General features: G+C 36.4%; 3 protein-coding genes across 12 annotated transcripts in view; all 3 read left to right on the top strand.

Annotated features, from left to right (window-relative positions):
- LOC142748889 (protocadherin gamma-C5-like) overlaps positions 1 to 18,913 on the top strand; it is a 352,928-nt gene that overhangs the window by 114,976 nt on the left and 219,039 nt on the right. The window contains exon 1 of one of the 10 annotated variants that reach the window (XM_075856231.1): positions 9,401 to 11,970. The exons of the other annotated variants lie outside the window; for them this stretch is intronic. Within the exon in view, the coding sequence (XP_075712346.1) occupies positions 9,541 to 11,970 (2,430 nt within the window). The 5' untranslated portion in view covers positions 9,401 to 9,540. Of the gene's footprint in view, positions 1 to 9,400; positions 11,971 to 18,913 lie in introns of those variants that run through there. 10 annotated transcript variants of the gene reach the window in all.
- LOC142748486 (protocadherin gamma-B1-like) lies at positions 2,895 to 5,732 on the top strand. The gene is made up of 2 exons (XM_075855576.1): positions 2,895 to 5,404; positions 5,628 to 5,732. The coding sequence occupies exons 1-2, from the start codon at positions 2,978 to 2,980 to the stop codon at positions 5,730 to 5,732; spliced, it is 2,532 nt and encodes an 843-aa protein (XP_075711691.1). The 5' UTR covers positions 2,895 to 2,977.
- On the top strand, positions 15,260 to 17,881 carry LOC142748485 (protocadherin gamma-B1-like). The gene has a single exon (XM_075855575.1). It carries the CDS (start codon positions 15,398 to 15,400, stop codon positions 17,879 to 17,881), a length of 2,484 nt encoding a protein of 827 aa, XP_075711690.1. The 5' UTR covers positions 15,260 to 15,397.

Here is an 18,913-nt window from a genome sequence, read left to right as displayed (position 1 = left end):
TAGATAGATAGATAGATAGATAGATAGATAGATAGATAGATATTGATATCGATATATCTCTATATATATATGTATATATATATATATATATATATACATATATAAATATATATATATATATATATATACATATATACATATATATATATATATGTATATATATATATATATATATACATATATATATATGTAGATGTAAATATACATATACATCTACATGTGAACAACATTGATTGTCTCGGTACAATAGCACCTGTTAAGGTGTGGGATATATAAGGCAGTAAGTGAACAGTCCATCCTTGAAGTTAAGGTGTTCCAAGAAGGAAAAATGGGCAAGTGTAAGGATCTGAGCGACTTTGACAAGGGAGAAATTGTAATGGCTAGATGACTGGGTCAGAGCATCTCCAAAACGCCAGGTCTTGTGGGGTGTTTCCGGTATTTAGTGGATCAAAAGTGATAAAAAAAAAGGACAACTAGTGAACTGGTGACAAGGTCATGGGCCCCCATGGCTCATTGATGGCGCGGGGAGCAAAAGCTTGCCCATCTAGTCCGATTCCACAGACTAGCTACAGTAGCAAAAATTGCTGAAAAAGTTCATGCCAGCTGTGATAAAAAGGTGTCAGAACACACATTGAATCATTTGCTGTATTTGGGGCTGTGTAGCTGCTGACCGATTAAAGTGACCCCTGTCCATCATCAAAAACGCCTACAATGCGCATATAAGCATCATAACTGGATCATGGAGGAAGGTGGCCTATTCCGATAAATCACGTTTTCTTTTACATCATGTGGACCAGGCACTATAGCACCAGGATGCACTATGGAAAGAGGCAGGCGGAGGCAGTATAATGTTCTGTTCTGCTTGGAAACCTTGGGTCTTGGCATGTTATGTGGATGTTATACTGACACATACCACTGACTTAAATATTGCTACAAACCAAATACACCCTTCATTGCAATAGTATTCCTAATGACAGAGGCCTCTTTCAGAAGGATAATACGCCCTGCTAGACAGCAAACATTTCTCCGGAATGGTTTGAGGAACATGACAAAGAGTTCAAGCTGTTGACTTGGCCTTCAAATTCCCCAGATCTCAATCTGTAAGAGCATCTCTGAGATATAATGTGCTGGAAAACCAATCCATTGACACCCCACCTCGCAACTTTCAGGACTTGGATCTGATGCTAACATCTTGGAGCCAGATATCACAGGAAACTTTCAGAGGTCTTGAGGAGTCCATGCCTTGTTGGGTCAAAGCTGTTTTGGTGAAATGAGGAGAAACAATATTAGGCAGGTGGTTTTAACGTTATGGCTTAAGGGTGTATGTATAAGAGCTGAGCATATAAAAATACAACTGCACACAATAGAAATGAGCAATGCCAGTGTTTCTCTGGAAAATGTCCTATAATGGAGCCATATATCTCTCTAATAGGACAATGGAGGCTAAAATGCTTTATTACAGATCTCTATTTTAGCATCCATGGTTTTATAGTAGTTGCCTGCTGTAGAAAACCATTTTCAAATACTTAATAACTGTATTCTGATTTAATAAAAAAGAGTCCCTCATACATGACCTAAATCAATAAAGTAGAGATTAGCTAGAATGAGTACCTCTCTTTGGAGGACCCGACCTTTCCAAGCTTTATACAGACATTGGTTTCAATGTGCACCATGTAATGTGTCAGTTTCCCTGTGATGGTGGTAGTAAGACTCCTTGTGATCAGCTCATATTCTAATATTAAGACTTGCAACTTGATATAATCAACATTGAAAACTCTGACTTGAGATATTAGAGAAAATCTTGATTTATTTCTCATGTTTTATACATTTTATGGTCACAGTCATGCTAATATCTTTGCAATTTACAGTATTTTAACTATAAGATATTTGCGTACTTGTTTCTCTTACTATTACTATTATTTATTTTCTTTGTACATCCTAAGGCCCCTTATAGACTGTATTATGGCAGCAGCACCCAAATCCCTCTTAGTTCTACAAAACAAACCATGGATCACCATAGCACCCGAGGGTAATCTAAGTTCAATTCAGTAGAACTGTGTGATTGGCCATAATACAGACCCTAAATTGCAGCTGTATTATGATTGTTTGCAATGAGCTATACACTGAGATATGAGTGTCTAAGTAAGTATTATTTATGTTCCTTGAATTTTTGTTTTTTATTGTAATATAGTAGAAATTTGAGTGCAACCGATAGCATAACCTTAGATATTATGAGATATTCAGAGGATATTATAGAGATATATTTTTCAAACTTAAATAGAAGCATCTCTTATAAACTGAAAAATCAGGTGCATTTGAAGCAATATGCCACCTACCAGTACTCCAAAGTTAAAAATATATATACAAAAGATTTATATTTCATGTGACAATAAAGAGTGAAAGTAAATTTATAGTTATAATGAATATATAATGAGGTAAGTTTTCTGCACTTACAATCCTATGTCCGATCTTGTTCTATCTCTAGAAGCATACCTATCCATATGGGATTATATCCAAGTTAACAAAAAGAATATATATATATATATATATATATATATATATATATACACACACACATACGTGTGTGTGTGTGTGTGTGTGTGTGTGTGTGTGTGTGCGCGCGCGCGTGTGTGCAGAACATTAACAATAAAAACTCAGTTTATGCTTACAAATGTACAGTGTAAACCAATAGTACTAATATGGAATGTTAACAAAAAAAACTCAGGACTGCAATTCCTCACTTTCACCTCAGAGCGCCGCTGTTTAACCAATAAAAAGAACAATGTAGAATTGGGGATCATCTCATTTTTTCCTTACTCACACACACTGCAGATCTGCACAAGGAGACACAGGCATTTTCTGGATTTCTTCTACATTATTTAATGGACTATTGGGTTTACAATTACATTTGCTGAAACATACTGGATTATTAATACAGATCTGAATAAGATTATTTTTTTGAAGAATTAAGGAGCTGATGGCTGAGATGAAACCTTATACACAGGAATACAAAGGATTCAGATGGCAAGTAATTTCTATCTTATTTTCTTGGCTGTGTCATTCAGTCTCTGGACAGATTCATTATTCCATTGTAGAAGAAATGAGGAAAGACTCTGTTATAGCAAATATTGCAGATGACCTTGCATTAGATATTAAGCAGCTCTCATCTAGAAAACTGAGGATTGTATCCAGAGCTTCAGAGAGATATTTCTATGTAAATCTGAATAATGGAAATCTGTATATTAAGAACAGGATAGACAGAGAGACATTATGTGGGAGAGCAGCCTCCTGCTACCTAACATTTGATGCTGTGGTTGAAAATCCTTTTAACATATTCAAAGTTAAAATAGAAATTCAGGATATAAATGACAATTCACCAAGATTTTTTCATGAAACTTTTACTGTAGAAATGATAGAATCTACTTCACCAGGAACAAGATTTGCATTACAGAATGCAGAGGATCCAGATATTGGTATTAATTCTATACAATCCTACAAGCTCAGTGATAACCAGTATTTTACACTGAGTGAGAAGGTCAGCAATGATGGGAGTAAATCTCCAGAGCTTCTGTTAGAGAAAACCTTGGATAGAGAGATCCAAAATAATCATAACCTGATTCTTACAGCTATGGATGGAGGAAATCCTATGAGATCTGAAACTGCATTAATACAAATCATTGTTACTGATGTCAATGATAATTTTCCAGTATTTTCCCAAGAAGTATATAAAGTCAGTGTAGTAGAAAATATTCTGGTCAACACTACAGTAATCACTGTAAATGCAACTGACATAGATGAAGGGGTTAATGGACATATCACATATTCTTTCAGCAAAACCTCAGCAAATATTTACCATCACATTTTTAGTATTCATCCAGCAAGTGGAGACATTAAAATAGACAAACAAATAGATTTTGAACTAACCAGGGACTACGAGCTCTCTGTACAAGCTAAAGATGGAGGAGGCCTTGTGACCCATTGTAAAGTACTGATAGATGTAATAGATGAGAATGACAATGCTCCAGAGATATCCATGACTTCACTATCTACTCCTATTCCTGAGGATTCTGCTCTGGGTACAATGATAGCTCTGATTGAAGTTCATGATAAAGACTCAGGAAAGAATGGAGAAGTGGACTGTAAACTTTTGGAAGGAATACCATTTAATTTGGTTTTATCATCTGACAATTATTACAGAATTGTTACCACAAGTTCCATGGACAGAGAGAAGGTTTCTAGTTATAGCATTACTGTATTAGCCACGGACAGAGGATCTCCTCCACTTTCCAGCAGAAGAACCATCACACTGGAGATATCAGATGTCAATGACAACCCACCAGTGTTTATCAGAAATACTTATGTTGCTTATGTCCCAGAGAACAATTTACCAGGGTCCTCAATATACAGTATACAAGCTTCAGATCCCGACACTGGGGACAATGCAAAAATATTTTATTCCATCTCCACCTCTAATACTGAAGATCTTCCAGCCACCTCCTATCTCTCCATCAATATAGAGACTGGAGTCCTCTATGCTCAGAGGTCATTTGATTATGAACAACATAAAGAGTTTATAATAGAAATAAACGCTAGAGACAATGGATCCCCATCTCTAAGCAGCAATGCAACATTACTTATCCATATTGTGGATCAGAACGATAATGCACCGAAAATTCTGTACCCATCAGCAGACAGTGGAGGTATGAATGCATTTGAGATGGTCCCTTTTGATTCTGAACAAGGCTCCTTAATAACTAAGGTGGTTGCCATAGATCCGGACTCTGGACACAATGCTTGGCTCTCTTATCATTTTTTACAGTTGTCAGAACCTTCTTATTTTGTCATTACTCAGCATACTGGAGAAATTAGGACGTCCCGTATCTTTCAAGAGAAGGATGTTCTGAAGCATAAGATAGTGGTGATGGTGAAGGACAATGGAGACCCTTCTCTCTCATCTACAGTTACCCTAAATCTCCTTATTGCTAATAATTTCCAACAGGTGGTTCCCAGATTCAATGAACAAGTAACTGAAGAAAATCCACAATCTAATTTACAGTTGTACTTAATCATCACCCTTGGATTAATTTCACTGCTTTTTATTATCACTGTGATGTTGGTCATTATCTCAAAGTGCAAGAAATCCGATCCGGTCCCGATGTTCAGTAACCTCAGTTCTAATTTATATCCTCAAGTTGATCCCAGAATTCTTTCTCAGTATGGAAATGGAACATTGACATTCCCTTACTCGTACAATGTGTGTGTGGGGTTTGATGCCAGTGAAAGTGACTTTAGTTACATGAACCCAAATCAAGACATTCCTGTGGAAAATCTCATTGATGCTGATGATTCTGGACTTGCGAATGAAAGTGTAAAGGCAGCTTTACCAACAACAGATCTTCTGCAGGTGAGTTATTCTATAATATGAACACATACTTAAGTCCTTGAGAATTAAAGTGGATAGGATTATATGATGGCCTTAGGTTAAATACCGTAAATTGTCCATCTCACATAAAGCACCATTTTACAGAAAATGGATCATCTGTTTGTTTTTACTCAGTAAAACCAGATAGTGAAACATATTATTTACCAGTGTATTTTTTATTGTCTGATTGTATTTTCTTATTCAGTTTTCTATACATGATTATGGGGCAGCTATCTTGCCTGTGCTATCAACATCATTTAGAGATGCGCTTTATAACAGTCACATGGATCATAGGCAGGGTGGGCCTTAGGGGTGTGCGACCTGTGCGAGTGCAAAGGCGCTGCAGTCTCCCAGCATGTAGGGGGCGCAACTGTGCAAACCCTTTGAGCTCTGTTCTCTGCGCTTCGTTACACACACGGAGGAAGCTCCGCCCACAGTCTGTCCTGCAAGAAGCCTGTGCAGCAAGGAGAGATGGTAAGTGACTATTTGTGTACGTATGTCTTTGTGTGTATATGTCTCTGCGACTACGGATGTAGCCATCTTTAATTTGATTCTGATAACTTGCTGCAGTGTGATATCACACAACAAAAGCTATTGAAAATTCATTGAAAAAGTCAAGATAAGCGATTTAGCCACTGTATTTAATGCACTAAAAGTCAAGGTGTGTGTGTGTGTGTGTGTGTGTGTGTGTGTGTGTGTGTGTGTGTGTGTGTGTTTGTCTCTGCCTGTCTGGGTATAGTTATCAGAGTATGATATCTGTGGTGTTACATAGGACTGCAGGTAACATCTACTACATTATCTGCACTCAGAGCGTTATCACTGTGTGTTCTCTGTGGTGTTACATAGGACTGCAGGTAACATCTACTACATTATCTGCACTCAGAGAGTTATCACTGTGTTTTCTCTGTGGTGTTACATAGGACTGCAGGTAATATCTACTACATGATCTGTATTCAGAGAGCTATCACTGTGTTATCTGTGGTGTTACATAGGAATGCAGGTAACTTCTACTACATTATCTGTACTCAGAGTTATCACTGTGTGTTATCTGTGGTGTTACATAGGACTGCAGGTAACATATACTACAAGATCTGTACTCAGAGAGCTATCACTGTGTTATGTGTGGTGTTACATAGGACTGCAGGTATCATCTACTACATTTTCTGTACTCAAAGAGATATCACTGCGTGTTATCTGTGGTGTTACATAGGACTGCAGGTAACATATACTACAAGATCTGTACTCAGAGAGCTATCACTGTGTTATGTGTGGTGTTACATAGGACTGCAGGTATCATCTACTACATTTTCTGTACTCAGAGAGATATCACTGCGTGTTATCTGTGGTGTTACATAGGACTGCATGTAACATCTACTATTATCTGTACTCAGAATGTTATCACTGAGTTATCTGCAGTGTTACATAGGACTTCAGGTAACATCTTGTAAAGGTTCTGCCAGACACAGCTTCTGTGTCGACGCCCATGGTTAATCAGTCTGCACCTGCTCCTAGGTCTGATAGAGTGACTCGATCTGCTACCACTCAGGCTGGTAGGCTCAGGAGTGGGAGAACCTATCACCGCCTGGCCAGACGGTTCTAGATCCCGCCCTCGGTCTATTAATACCTTCAATTCCTGCTTGTCCTCTGCCTGTGATTGTTTCCTGGCTCTGCTGCTCCTGCTATTATTATTGACCTTGCTTCATTTTGACTCTGGCTTTACTGACTACGCTCCTGCTCTGCGTTTGGTACCTCGTACACTCCTGGTTTGACTCGGCTCGTTCACTACTCCTGTTGCTCACGGTGTTGCCGTGGGCAACTTCCCCATTTCCCTTAGCTTCTGTGTACCCTTGTCTGTTTGTCTGTCGTACACTTATTGAGAGTAGGGACCGTCGCCCAGTTGTACGCTGTCGCTTAGGACGGGCCGTGCAAGTAGGCAGGGACTGAGTGGCGGGTAGATTAGGGCTCACCTGTCTGTCTCCCTACCCCGTCATTACACATCTACTACATGATCTGTACTCACAGAGTTATCACTGTGTTATCTGTGGTGTTACATAGGACTATAGGTATAATCTATTACTTTATCTGTACTCAGAGAGTTATCACTGTGTGTTATCTGTGGTGTTTCATAGAAACGCAGTAGATGTTGTATTCAGTCTTATCTATTATCTATTATATATGTGTCTGTGCATGTATATATGTGTGTGTGTGTGTGTGTGTGTGTGTGTGTGTGTGTGTCTGCATGTATATATATTTACCTATGTGTCTATATGTATAGTTATTTATTTATTTGCTTGTATGTCTAAATATGTATGTACTGTACAGCATATATATGTTTGTGCTTGTCTATATATGTGGTTCATTTTTAATTTGTGGAGGGCAGCAATAGAGAATCCCGCACAGGGCGCCATCCAACCTTAGGCCTGCCCTGACCATAGAAACCTGTAAACAGGAGGGGATCCATTCACTTCTATGGGAGGGTTTTCTAGGCATGTTCTGTGACCTGTGCAGAGGTCATTGTGCAGGAAGGGATAGTTGGGGAGCTGTGTCCATCACCTATTGTCAATGGTGGTTCCTGTGTTATCTATATATACAGGTATAGCAGCTTGGCTGCCATGCACCTGCGCTGGTTGCCTCTAATTCACTTTGAATGATACCAGCCTCGCTACATAAATAACTTGAAGCACCATGGTGCACAATGTTATTAATGTTGTGCACCAGAAGTCTATTTTACAGCTGATACATCTGTAGTTGTTACCTTTCATTGTTATCCAGCCTGTCATGATAATGAAATTACTAGTGAAAGTAATCCCTACGGAACAGGAAGTGTCAATCTATTGTGAGGCTCAGTGGCCAGAGTGAAACTGCAAGATTTCTGGATTATTTTGAAATATAGTTAATGACAGAAAATTAATAAAACATCACCAAAAATTCTTAAAGAAATATATTTATTTTAAAAACTGTATAAATATGTTTTTTTTTAAGTAAATACATTCTGTTTATAATTTTTTATGTGTACATAGTCTAAACGCTTTGCAATTTACATTTGTGGCGATTGTATATATGTGGGTAATGATTCTTGAAGTATTAAGTACATGTAACTCTATTTTATTAAAGCAGACTTTTAATTTTAATAATAGGATAGAAATTATAATGTTATACACAAATATATAATAGTAATATATAAGTAATAATATGGTTACAGTAATTCCCTATTTGTGTAATATCTTTATCATTTACAATAGAAGGTAATATAAATTACAAATATACTAATCTTGAAGATGGTCTATTCTACTTTTTTGTATGTATATGAATACCGTGAGTTCTGAGGGTCTATATGAGTTTTTTTTTTCTTTATTGACTTTATTGACGTAATATAGCAAATACAAATTACTTTAAAACCTTATATAATAGGAACTTGTTAAATCCTAACACTGCATATAAACTGAGAATATAGCTTTGACACAAGTTATCAACTATATTATAAACCTCCACAATGGTCTGTTGGGATTGTTATGATAAAAAACAATATTTTTCATATTTTAATGGGATGACATGCTGTGTAAATTATAAAAAGAAGGACTAGTTAATTGATAGGCATAAAAAATTCTTAAAATGATAAAATATCTGTCTTAATTTTAAGTGGAAAATGATTTCCCTTATAAGTGTATTCTAAAGCGACTGTTAATATCAGATTATTTAAACTTTCTCTCTTTCTATCTTTATATAAATAGATACATATTTTACATATATAAGTGTATATATGTCTTCTTGTATGAAAACATTTTAAATAAAAACCTCAATATTTTTTTGTTTACAAATATATAAACTCTTAGAACTAGTAATAAATGGTAAAATAGAAATCAGTACTGCAGTTCCTCACTTTCACCTCAGAGCGCCGCTGTTTAACCAATAAAAAGAAGAATGTAGAATTGGGGATCCTCTGATGTTTTCCATACTCACACACACACTGCAGATCTGCACAAGGAGACACAGACGTTTTCTGGATTTCTTCTACATGATTTAATGGACTATTGGGTTTACAATTATATTTGCTGAAACATACTGGATTATTAATACAGATTTGAATAAGATTATTTTTTGGAAGAATTAAGGAGCTCATGGCTGAGATGAAACCTTATACACAGGAATACAAAGGATTCAGATGGCAAGTAATTTCTATCTTATTTTCTTGGCTGTGTCATTCAGTCTCTGGTCAGATTCATTATTCCATTGTAGAAGAAATGAGGAAAGACTCTGTTATAGCAAATATTGCAGATGACCTTGGATTAGATATTAAGCAGCTCTCATCTAGAAAACTGAGGATTGTATCCAGAGTTTCAGAGAAATATTTCTATATAAATCTGGATAATGGAAATCTTTATATTAAGGACAGGATAGACAGAGAGACATTGTGTAATAGAGTAGGCTCCTGCTACCTAACATTTGATGCTGTGGTTGAGAATCCATTCAGTATTGTTAAGATAAAGGTTGAAATCCATGATATAAATGATAATTCTCCTGCATTTTTCTCTGATATATTTATGTTAGAAACAATTGAATTAACATCAGCAGGAACCAGATTTGCTTTACAAACTGCAGAAGATCCAGATACTGGATCTAATTCTGTACAGACATATAAGCTCAGTGATAACCAGTATTTCACACTGAGTGAAGACAGTAATCCAGATGGTAGTACATTTCTAGAGCTTGTCCTAGAGAGACCATTAGATAGAGAGACACAGAGTCTTCATGAGCTCATACTAACAGCTATGGATGGAGGGAATCCTATGAGATCTGGAACTGCTTTAATAAGGATCATTGTTACTGATGCTAATGATAATTTCCCAATATTCACACAGTCAGTATATAAAGTCAGTGTAAATGAGAATACTCCAGTAAACACTACGATAATCACTGTGAACTCCACAGACAAGGATGAAGCGGTCAATGCACAGATTATATATTCCTTTAGTAAAACTTCAGGAAACGTCCATCATACAGGAACATTCAGCATCCACCCTGTGACTGGGGAAATTAAAATAAATGATAAGTTAGATTTTGAACTAATGGATAATTATGAATTATCTGTACAAGCTAAAGATGGAGGAGGCCTTCTGACCCATTGTAAAGTACTGATAGAAGTAATAGATGAGAATGACAATGCTCCGGAGATATCCATCACTTCATTATCTACTCCTATTCCTGAGGATTCTGCTGTGGGTACAATGATAGCTCTGATTGAAGTTCATGATAAAGACTCAGGAAAGAATGGAGAAGTGGACTGTAAACTTTTTGAAGAAATACCATTTAATTTGGTTTTATCATCTGACAATTATTACAGAATTGTTACCACAAGTTCCGTGGACAGAGAGAAGGTCTCTAGTTATAACATTACTGTATTAGCCACCGACAGAGGATCTCCTCCACTTTCCAGCAGAAGAACTATCACACTGGAGATATCAGATGTCAATGATAACCCACCATTGTTTATCAGAAATACTTATGTTGCTTATGTCCCAGAGAACAATCTACCAGGGTCCTCAATATACAGTATACAAGCTTCAGATCCTGACACTGGGGTCAATGCAAAAATATTTTATTCCATCTCCACCTCTAATACTGAAGATCTTCCAGCCACCTCCTATCTCTCCATCAATATAGAGACTGGAGTCCTCTATGCTCAGAGGTCATTTGATTATGAACAACATAAAGAGTTTATAATAGAAATAAACGCTAGAGACAATGGATCCCCATCTCTAAGCAGCAATGCAACATTACTTATCCATATTGTGGATCAGAACGATAATGCACCGAAAATTCTGTACCCATCAGCAGAGAGTGGAGGTATGAATGCATTTGAGATGGTCCCTTTTGATTCTGAACAAGGTTCCTTAATAACTAAGGTGGTTGCCATAGATCCGGACTCTGGACACAATGCTTGGCTCTCTTATCATTTTTTACAGTTGTCAGAACCTTCTTATTTTGTCATTACTCAGCATACTGGAGAAATTAGGACGTCCCGTATCTTTCAAGAGAAGGATGTTCTGAATCATAAGATAGTGGTGATGGTGAAGGACAATGGAGACCCTTCTCTCTCATCTACAGTTACCCTAAATCTCCTTATTGCTAATAATTTCCAACAGGTGGTTCCCAGATTCAATGAACAAGTAACTGAAGAAAATCCACAATCTAATTTACAGTTGTACCTAATCATCACCCTTGGATTAATTTCACTGCTATTTATTATCACTGTGATGTTGGTCATTATCTCAAAGTGCAAGAAATCCGATCCAGTCCCGATGTTCAGTAACCTCAGTTCTAATTTATATCCTCAAGTTGATCCCAGAATTCTTTCTCAGTATGGAAATGGAACATTGACATTCCCTTACTCGTACAATGTGTGTGTGGGGTTTGATGCCAGTGAAAGTGACTTTAGTTACATGAACCCAAAGCAAGACGTTCCTGTGGAAAATCTCATTGATGCTGATGATTCTGGACTTGGGAATGAAAGTGTAAAGGCAGCTTTACCAACAACAGATCTTCTGCAGGTGAGTTATTCTATAATATGAACACATACTTAAGTCCTTGAGAATTAAAGTGGATAGGATTATATGATGGCCTTAGGTTAAATACCGTACCTTGCCCATCTCACATAAAGCACCATTTTACAGAAAATGGATCATCTATTTGTTTTTACTTAGTAAAACCAGATAGTGAAACATATTATTTACCAGTGTATTTTTTATTGTCTGATTGTATTTTCTTATTCAGTTTTCTATACATGATTATGGGGCAGCTATCTTGCCTGTGCTAGCAACATCATTTAGAGATGTGCTTTATAACAGTCACATGGATCATAGGCAGGGCGTGCCTTAGGGGTGTGCGACCTGTGCGAGTGCACAGTCGCTGCAGTGTCCCAGCATGTAGGGGGCGCAACTATGCAAACCCTTTGAGCTCTGTTCTCTGCGCTTCATTACACACACGGAGTAAGCTCTGCCCACAGTCTGTCCTGCAAGAAGCCTGTGCAGCAAGGAGAGATGGTAAGTGACTATTTGTGTACATATGTCTTTGTGTGTATATGTCTCTATGTGTATGGATGTAGCCATCTTTAACTTGATTCTGATAACTTGCTGCAGCGTGATATCACACAACAAAAGCTATTGAAAAGTCATTGAAAAAGTCAAGATAAACAATTTAGCCACTGTTTATTTAACACGTAAAAAGTCAAGGTGTGTATGTATGCGTGTGTGTGTGTGTGTGTGTGTGTGTGTGTCTCTGCTTGCTGGGTATAGTTATCATAGTGTGATATCTGTGGTGTTACATAGGACTGCAGGTAGCATCTACTACATAATCTGTGCTCAGAGAGCTATCACTGTGTTATCTGTGGTGTTACATAGGACTGCAGGTATCATCTACTACATTTTCTTACTCAGAGATTTATCACTGTGTTATCTGTGGTCTTACATAGGACTGCAGGTATCATATACTACATTATCTGTACTCAGAGGGTTATCACTGAGTTATTTGCAGTGTTACATGGGACTGCAAGTATCATCTACTACTTTATCTGTACTCAGAGAGTTATCACTGTGTTATCTGTGGTGTTACATAGGACTTCAGGTATCATCTACTACATTATCTGTACTAGGAGAGTTATCATTATGTTATCGGTGGTGTTACATAGGACTGCAGGTATCATCTACTACTTTATCTGTACTCAGAGATTTATCACTGTGTTATCTGTGGTGTTACATAGGACTGCAGGTAACATCTACTACATTATCTATACTCAGAGAGTTATCACTATGTTATTTGTGGTGTTACATAGGACTGCAGGTATCATCTACTTAATTATCTGTACTAGGAGAGTTATCATTATGTTATCGGTGGTGTTACATACGACTGCAGGTATCATCTACTACTTTATCTGTACTCAGAGAGTTATCACTGTGTGTTATCTGTGGTGTTACATAGAAACATAGTAGATGTTATATGCAGTCTTATCTATTATATATGTGTCTGTGAATATATATGTGTGTGTGTAGGTCTGTAAGCATATATATTTACCTATGTATGTATATATATATATATATATATATATATATATATATATATATATATATACATTTGCCTGTATGTCTAAATATGTCTTTATGTATGTACAGTACAGCGTATATATGTTTGTGCGTGTCTATATATGTGGTTCATTTTAAATTTGTGGAGGGCAGCAATGGAGAATCCCGCACAGGGCGCCATCCAACCTTAGGCCTGCCCTGACCATAGATACCTGTAAACAGGAGGGGATCCATTGACTTCTATGGGAGAGATTTCTAGGCATGTTTTGTGACCTGTGCAGTGGTCATTGTGCAGGAAGGGATAGTTGGGGAGCTGTGTCCATCACCTATTGTCAATGGTGGTTCCGGAGTTATCTATATATACAGGTATAGCAGCTTGACTGCCATGCGCCTGCACTATTTGCCTCTAATTCACTTTGAATGAGACCAGCCTCGCTACATAAATAACATGAAGCACCATGGCGCACAATGTTATTAATGTAGCACACCAGGAGTCAATTTTACAGCTGATACATCTGTAGTTGTTACCTTTCATTGTTATCCAGCCTGTCATGATAATGAAATGACTAGTGAAAGTAATCCCTACGGAACAGGAAGTGTCAATCTATTGTGAGGCTCAGTGGCCAGAGTGAAACTGCAAGATTTCTAGATTATTTTGAAATATAGTTAATGACATAGAAAATAAATAAAACATCACTAAAACTTCTTAAAGAAAGATACTTAATTTAAAAACTGGATTTAATATTTTCTTAAGAAAATACATTCTGGTTATAATTTATTACTTGTACATAGTCTAAACGCTTTGCAATTTACATTTGTGGCGATTGTATATATGTGGGTAATGATTCTTGAAGTATTAAGTACATGTAACTCTATTTTATTAAAGCAGACTTTTAATTTTAATAATAGGATAGAAATTATAATGTTATACACAAATATATAATAGTAATATATAAGTAATAATATGGTTACAGTAATTCCCTATTTGTGTAATATCTTTATCATTTACAATAGAAGGTAATATAAATTACATATATACTAATCTTGAAGATGGTCTATTCTACTTTTTTTGTATGTATATGTTTACCGTGAGTTCTGAGGGTCTATATGAGGGTTTTTTTTCTTTATTGACTTTATTGACGTAATATATCATAATGGCAAATACAAATTATTTAAAACCTTAGATAATAGGAACTTGTTAAATCCTAACACTGCATATAAACTGAGAATATAGCTTTGACACAAGTTATCAACTATATTATAAACCTCCACAATGGTCTGTTGGGATTGTTATGATAAAAAACAATATTTTTCATATTTTAATGGGATGACATGCTGTGTAAATTATAAAAAGAAAGACTAGTTAATTGATAGGCATAAAGAATTCATAAAATTATAAAATACCTGTCTTCATTTTAAGTGGAAAATTATTTCCCTTATAAGTGTATTCTAAAGCGACTGTTAATATCAGATTATTTAAACTTTCTCTCTTTCTATCTTTATATAAATAGATACATATTTTACATATATAAGTGTATATATGTCTTCTTGTATGAAAATATTTTAAATTAAAACCTCAATATTTTTTTGTTTACAAATATATAAACACCCAGAACTAGTAATAAATGGTAAAATAGAAATCAGTACTGCAGTTCCTCACTTTCACCTCAGAGCGCCGCTGTTTAACCAATAAAAAGAAGAATGTAGAATTGGGGATCCTCTGATGTTTTCCATACTCACACACATACTGCAGATCTGCACAAGCAGACACACAAGCATTTTCTGGATTTCTTCTACATGATTTAATGGACTATTGGGTTTACAATTACATTTGCTGAAACATACTGGATTATTAATACAGATTTGAATAAGATTATTTTTTTGAAGAATTAAGGAGCTCATGGCTGAGATGAAACCTTATACACAGGAATACAAAGGACTCAGATGGCAAGTAACAATTTCTATCTTATTTTCTTGGCTGTGTCATTCAGTCTCTGGTCAGATTCATTATTCCATTGTAGAAGAAATGAGGAAAGACTCTGTTATAGCAAATATTGCAGATGACCTTGGATTAGATATTAAGCAGCTCTCATCTAGAAAACTGAGGATTGTATCCAGAGCTTCAGAGAGATATTTCTATGTAAATATGGATAATGGAAATCTATATATTAAGGACAGGATAGAAAGAGAGACATTGTGTGAGGCAGAAGCTTCATGCTACCTAACATTTGATGCTGTAGTTGAAAAACCTTTTAACATATATAAGGTTAATATAGAAATTCAGGATATAAATGATAATTCTCCAAGATTTTTTCATGAAACTTTTACTGTAGAAATGATAGAATTAACATCCCCAGGAACAAGATTTGCTATACAGAATGCAGAGGATCCCGATATTGGTATTAATTCTGTACAATCCTACAAGCTCAGTGATAACCAGTATTTTGTACTCAATGAAAAGATCAGCAATGATGGGAGTAAATCTCCAGAGCTTGTGTTAGAGAAAATCTTGGATAGAGAGACCCAAAATATTCATAACCTGATTCTTACAGCTATGGATGGAGGAAATCCTATGAGATCTGGAACTGCAGTAATACAAATCATTGTTACTGATGTCAATGATAATTTTCCAGTATTTTCCCAAGAAGTTTATAAAGTCAGTGTAGAAGAAAATATTCCGGTCAACACTACAGTAATCACTGTAAATGCAACTGACAGAGATGAAGGGGTTAATGGACATATCACATATTCTTTCAGCAAAACATCAAAAAATATAAACCATAACGTTTTCTCCATCCATCCTACAATCGGAGACATTAAAATAGAAAAACATATAGATTTTGAATTAACAAGGAGTTATGAGCTCTCTGTACAGGCTAAAGATGGAGGAGGCCTTGTGACCCATTGTAAAGTATTGATAGAAGTAATAGATGAGAATGACAATGCTCCGGAGATATCCATCACTTCATTATCTACTCCTATTCCTGAGGATTCTGCTGTGGGTACAATGATAGCTCTGATTGAAGTTCATGATAAAGACTCAGGAAAGAATGGAGAAGTGGACTGTAAACTTTTGGAAGAAATACCATTTAATTTGGTTTTATCATCTGACAATTATTACAGAATTGTTACCACAAGTTCCGTGGACAGAGAGAAGGTTTCTAGTTATAGCATTACTGTATTAGCCACCGACAGAGGATCTCCTCCACTTTCCAGCAGAAGAACCATCACACTGGAGATATCAGATGTCAATGACAACCCACCATTGTTTATCAGAAATACTTATGTTGCTTATGTCCCAGAGAACAATTTACCAGGGTCCTCAATATACAGTATACAAGCTTCAGATCCTGACACTGGGGACAATGCAAAAATATTTTATTCCATCTCCACCTCTAATAGTGAAGATCTTCCAGCCACCTCCTATCTCTCCATCAATATAGAGACTGGAGTCCTCTATGCTCAGAGGTCATTTGATTATGAACAACATAAAGAGTTTATAATAGACATAAACGCTAGAGACAATGGATCCCCATCTCTAAGCAGCAATGCAACATTACTTATCCATATTGTGGATCAGAACGATAATGCACCGAAAATTCTGTACCCATCAGCAGAGAGTGGAGGTATGAATGCATTTGAGATGGTCCCTTTTGATTCTGAACAAGGTTCCTTAATAACTAAGGTGGTTGCCATAGATCCGGACTCTGGACACAATGCTTGGCTCTCTTATCATTTTTTACAGTTATCAGAACCTTCTTATTTTGTCATTACTCAGCATACTGGAGAAATTAGGACGTCCCGTATCTTTCAAGAGAAGGATGTTCTGAATCATAAGATAGTGGTGATGGTGAAGGACAATGGAGACCCTTCTCTCTCATCTACAGTTACCCTAAATCTCCTTATTGCTAATAATTTCCAACAGGTGGTTCCCAGATTCAATGAACAAGTAACTGAAGAAAATCCACAATCTAATTTACAGTTGTACCTAATCATCACCCTTGGATTAATTTCACTGCTATTTATTATCACTGTGATGTTGGTCATTATCTCAAAGTGCAAGAAATCCGATCCAGTCCCGATGTTCAGTAACCTCAGTTCTAATTTATATCCTCAAGTTGATCCCAGAATTCTTTCTCAGTATGGAAATGGAACATTGACATTCCCTTACTCGTACAATGTGTGTGTGGGGTTTGATGCCAGTGAAAGTGACTTTACTTACATGAAACCAAATCAAGACGTTCCTGTGGAAAATCTCATTGATGCTGATGATTCTGGACTTGGGAATGAAAGTGTAAAAGAAGCTTTACCAACAACAGATCTTCTGCAGGTGAGTTTATCTCAAATATCAGCATATACCCAAGACTTTGAAAATTGCATTTAATAGGGTTGTATAATAGCATTACAGAAGGTTAGACACGTTGTCCTCCCCACATAAAACACATTAATTTCTTAATTTATCACTTGTACAAAGTCTCAAGGCAATTTTCAATCCATGGTTTCATATTGGAGTTGACAGTGGTCACAAGAAAATTGACCTAGTGATAGTGGAACCAGAAAACTACTGTCCAATAACTTTGACATTTGTGATATGTAGAATATTCGATGGTGTTCTACGAGATGAATTGCAAAGTTGAAAAGCGGTGGATAATCTAATAACTGATAACCAGCATAGATTCATGAAAATCAGGTCATGCCTTACCAGCAGGTAAAGTGCAAATCTGGATGTTGGTCATGCGGCTGATGTGATATTTATGGATTTTACCAAAGCATTTCACAATGTGCCACACAACTGCCATATACTGGAGCTACAGAGGCAGGGACTGGGAGACAATATATGTACAAGGGTAAAGAATTGGTCAAGGGACAGAAAACAAAGAGTCGTTGTTAACGGCATATACTCAAAATGGGATAAAGTCTGTAATGGCGTACCTCAAGGATCTCTGTGAGGTCCATTTCTTTTTAATCTCTTTATTAATAATCTTGTGGATGGGATAGAAAGTAAAGTGTCAGTTTTTGCTGATGATGCAAAACTTTTTAGGATACTTAAAACTTGATTGTAAAATATTACAGAAAAATCTAGATAAGCTGGCAGCATGGACAAAAACATGGCAGATGAATTTTAATGTTGATAACTGTAAAGCAATGCACCTAGGCCGTAGTAATAGTATTACTTCATATACATTAACTTGAATAAAATTGTGGATAACTGAACAAGAGCAGGACTTGGGTATTCTGGTTACACATAAGCTAAGCAGCAGCACTCAATGTCAAGCAGAAGCTGCAAAGATTTTAGAGTGGGTTAACCCCTTAGTGACCAGCCCATTTTAGGCCTTAATGACCAAGCTATTTTATTCGTTTTTCTATAGTCGCATTCAAAGAGCTATAACGTTTTTATTTTTTCGTCTACATAGCT

The sequence above is a fragment of the Rhinoderma darwinii genome, chromosome 3 (assembly GCF_050947455.1).
Source record: "Rhinoderma darwinii isolate aRhiDar2 chromosome 3, aRhiDar2.hap1, whole genome shotgun sequence".
Taxonomy (NCBI): domain Eukaryota; kingdom Metazoa; phylum Chordata; class Amphibia; order Anura; family Rhinodermatidae; genus Rhinoderma; species Rhinoderma darwinii.
This window is presented reverse-complemented; position numbering and strand designations above follow the sequence as displayed.

What these genes read in the sequence shown, in the direction of transcription:
- LOC142748485 (XM_075855575.1), top strand. Translation starts at nt 15,398, where the DNA reads ATGGCTGAGATGAAACCTTATACACAGGAATACAAAGGACTCAGATGG.
- LOC142748486 (XM_075855576.1), top strand. Translation starts at nt 2,978, where the DNA reads ATGGCTGAGATGAAACCTTATACACAGGAATACAAAGGATTCAGATGG. An exon ending in CAACAACAGATCTTCTGCAG is followed by an intron (nt 5,405 to 5,627) that starts GTGAGTTATTCT and finishes TTTCTTATTCAG; the next exon opens with TTTTCTATACATGATTATGG.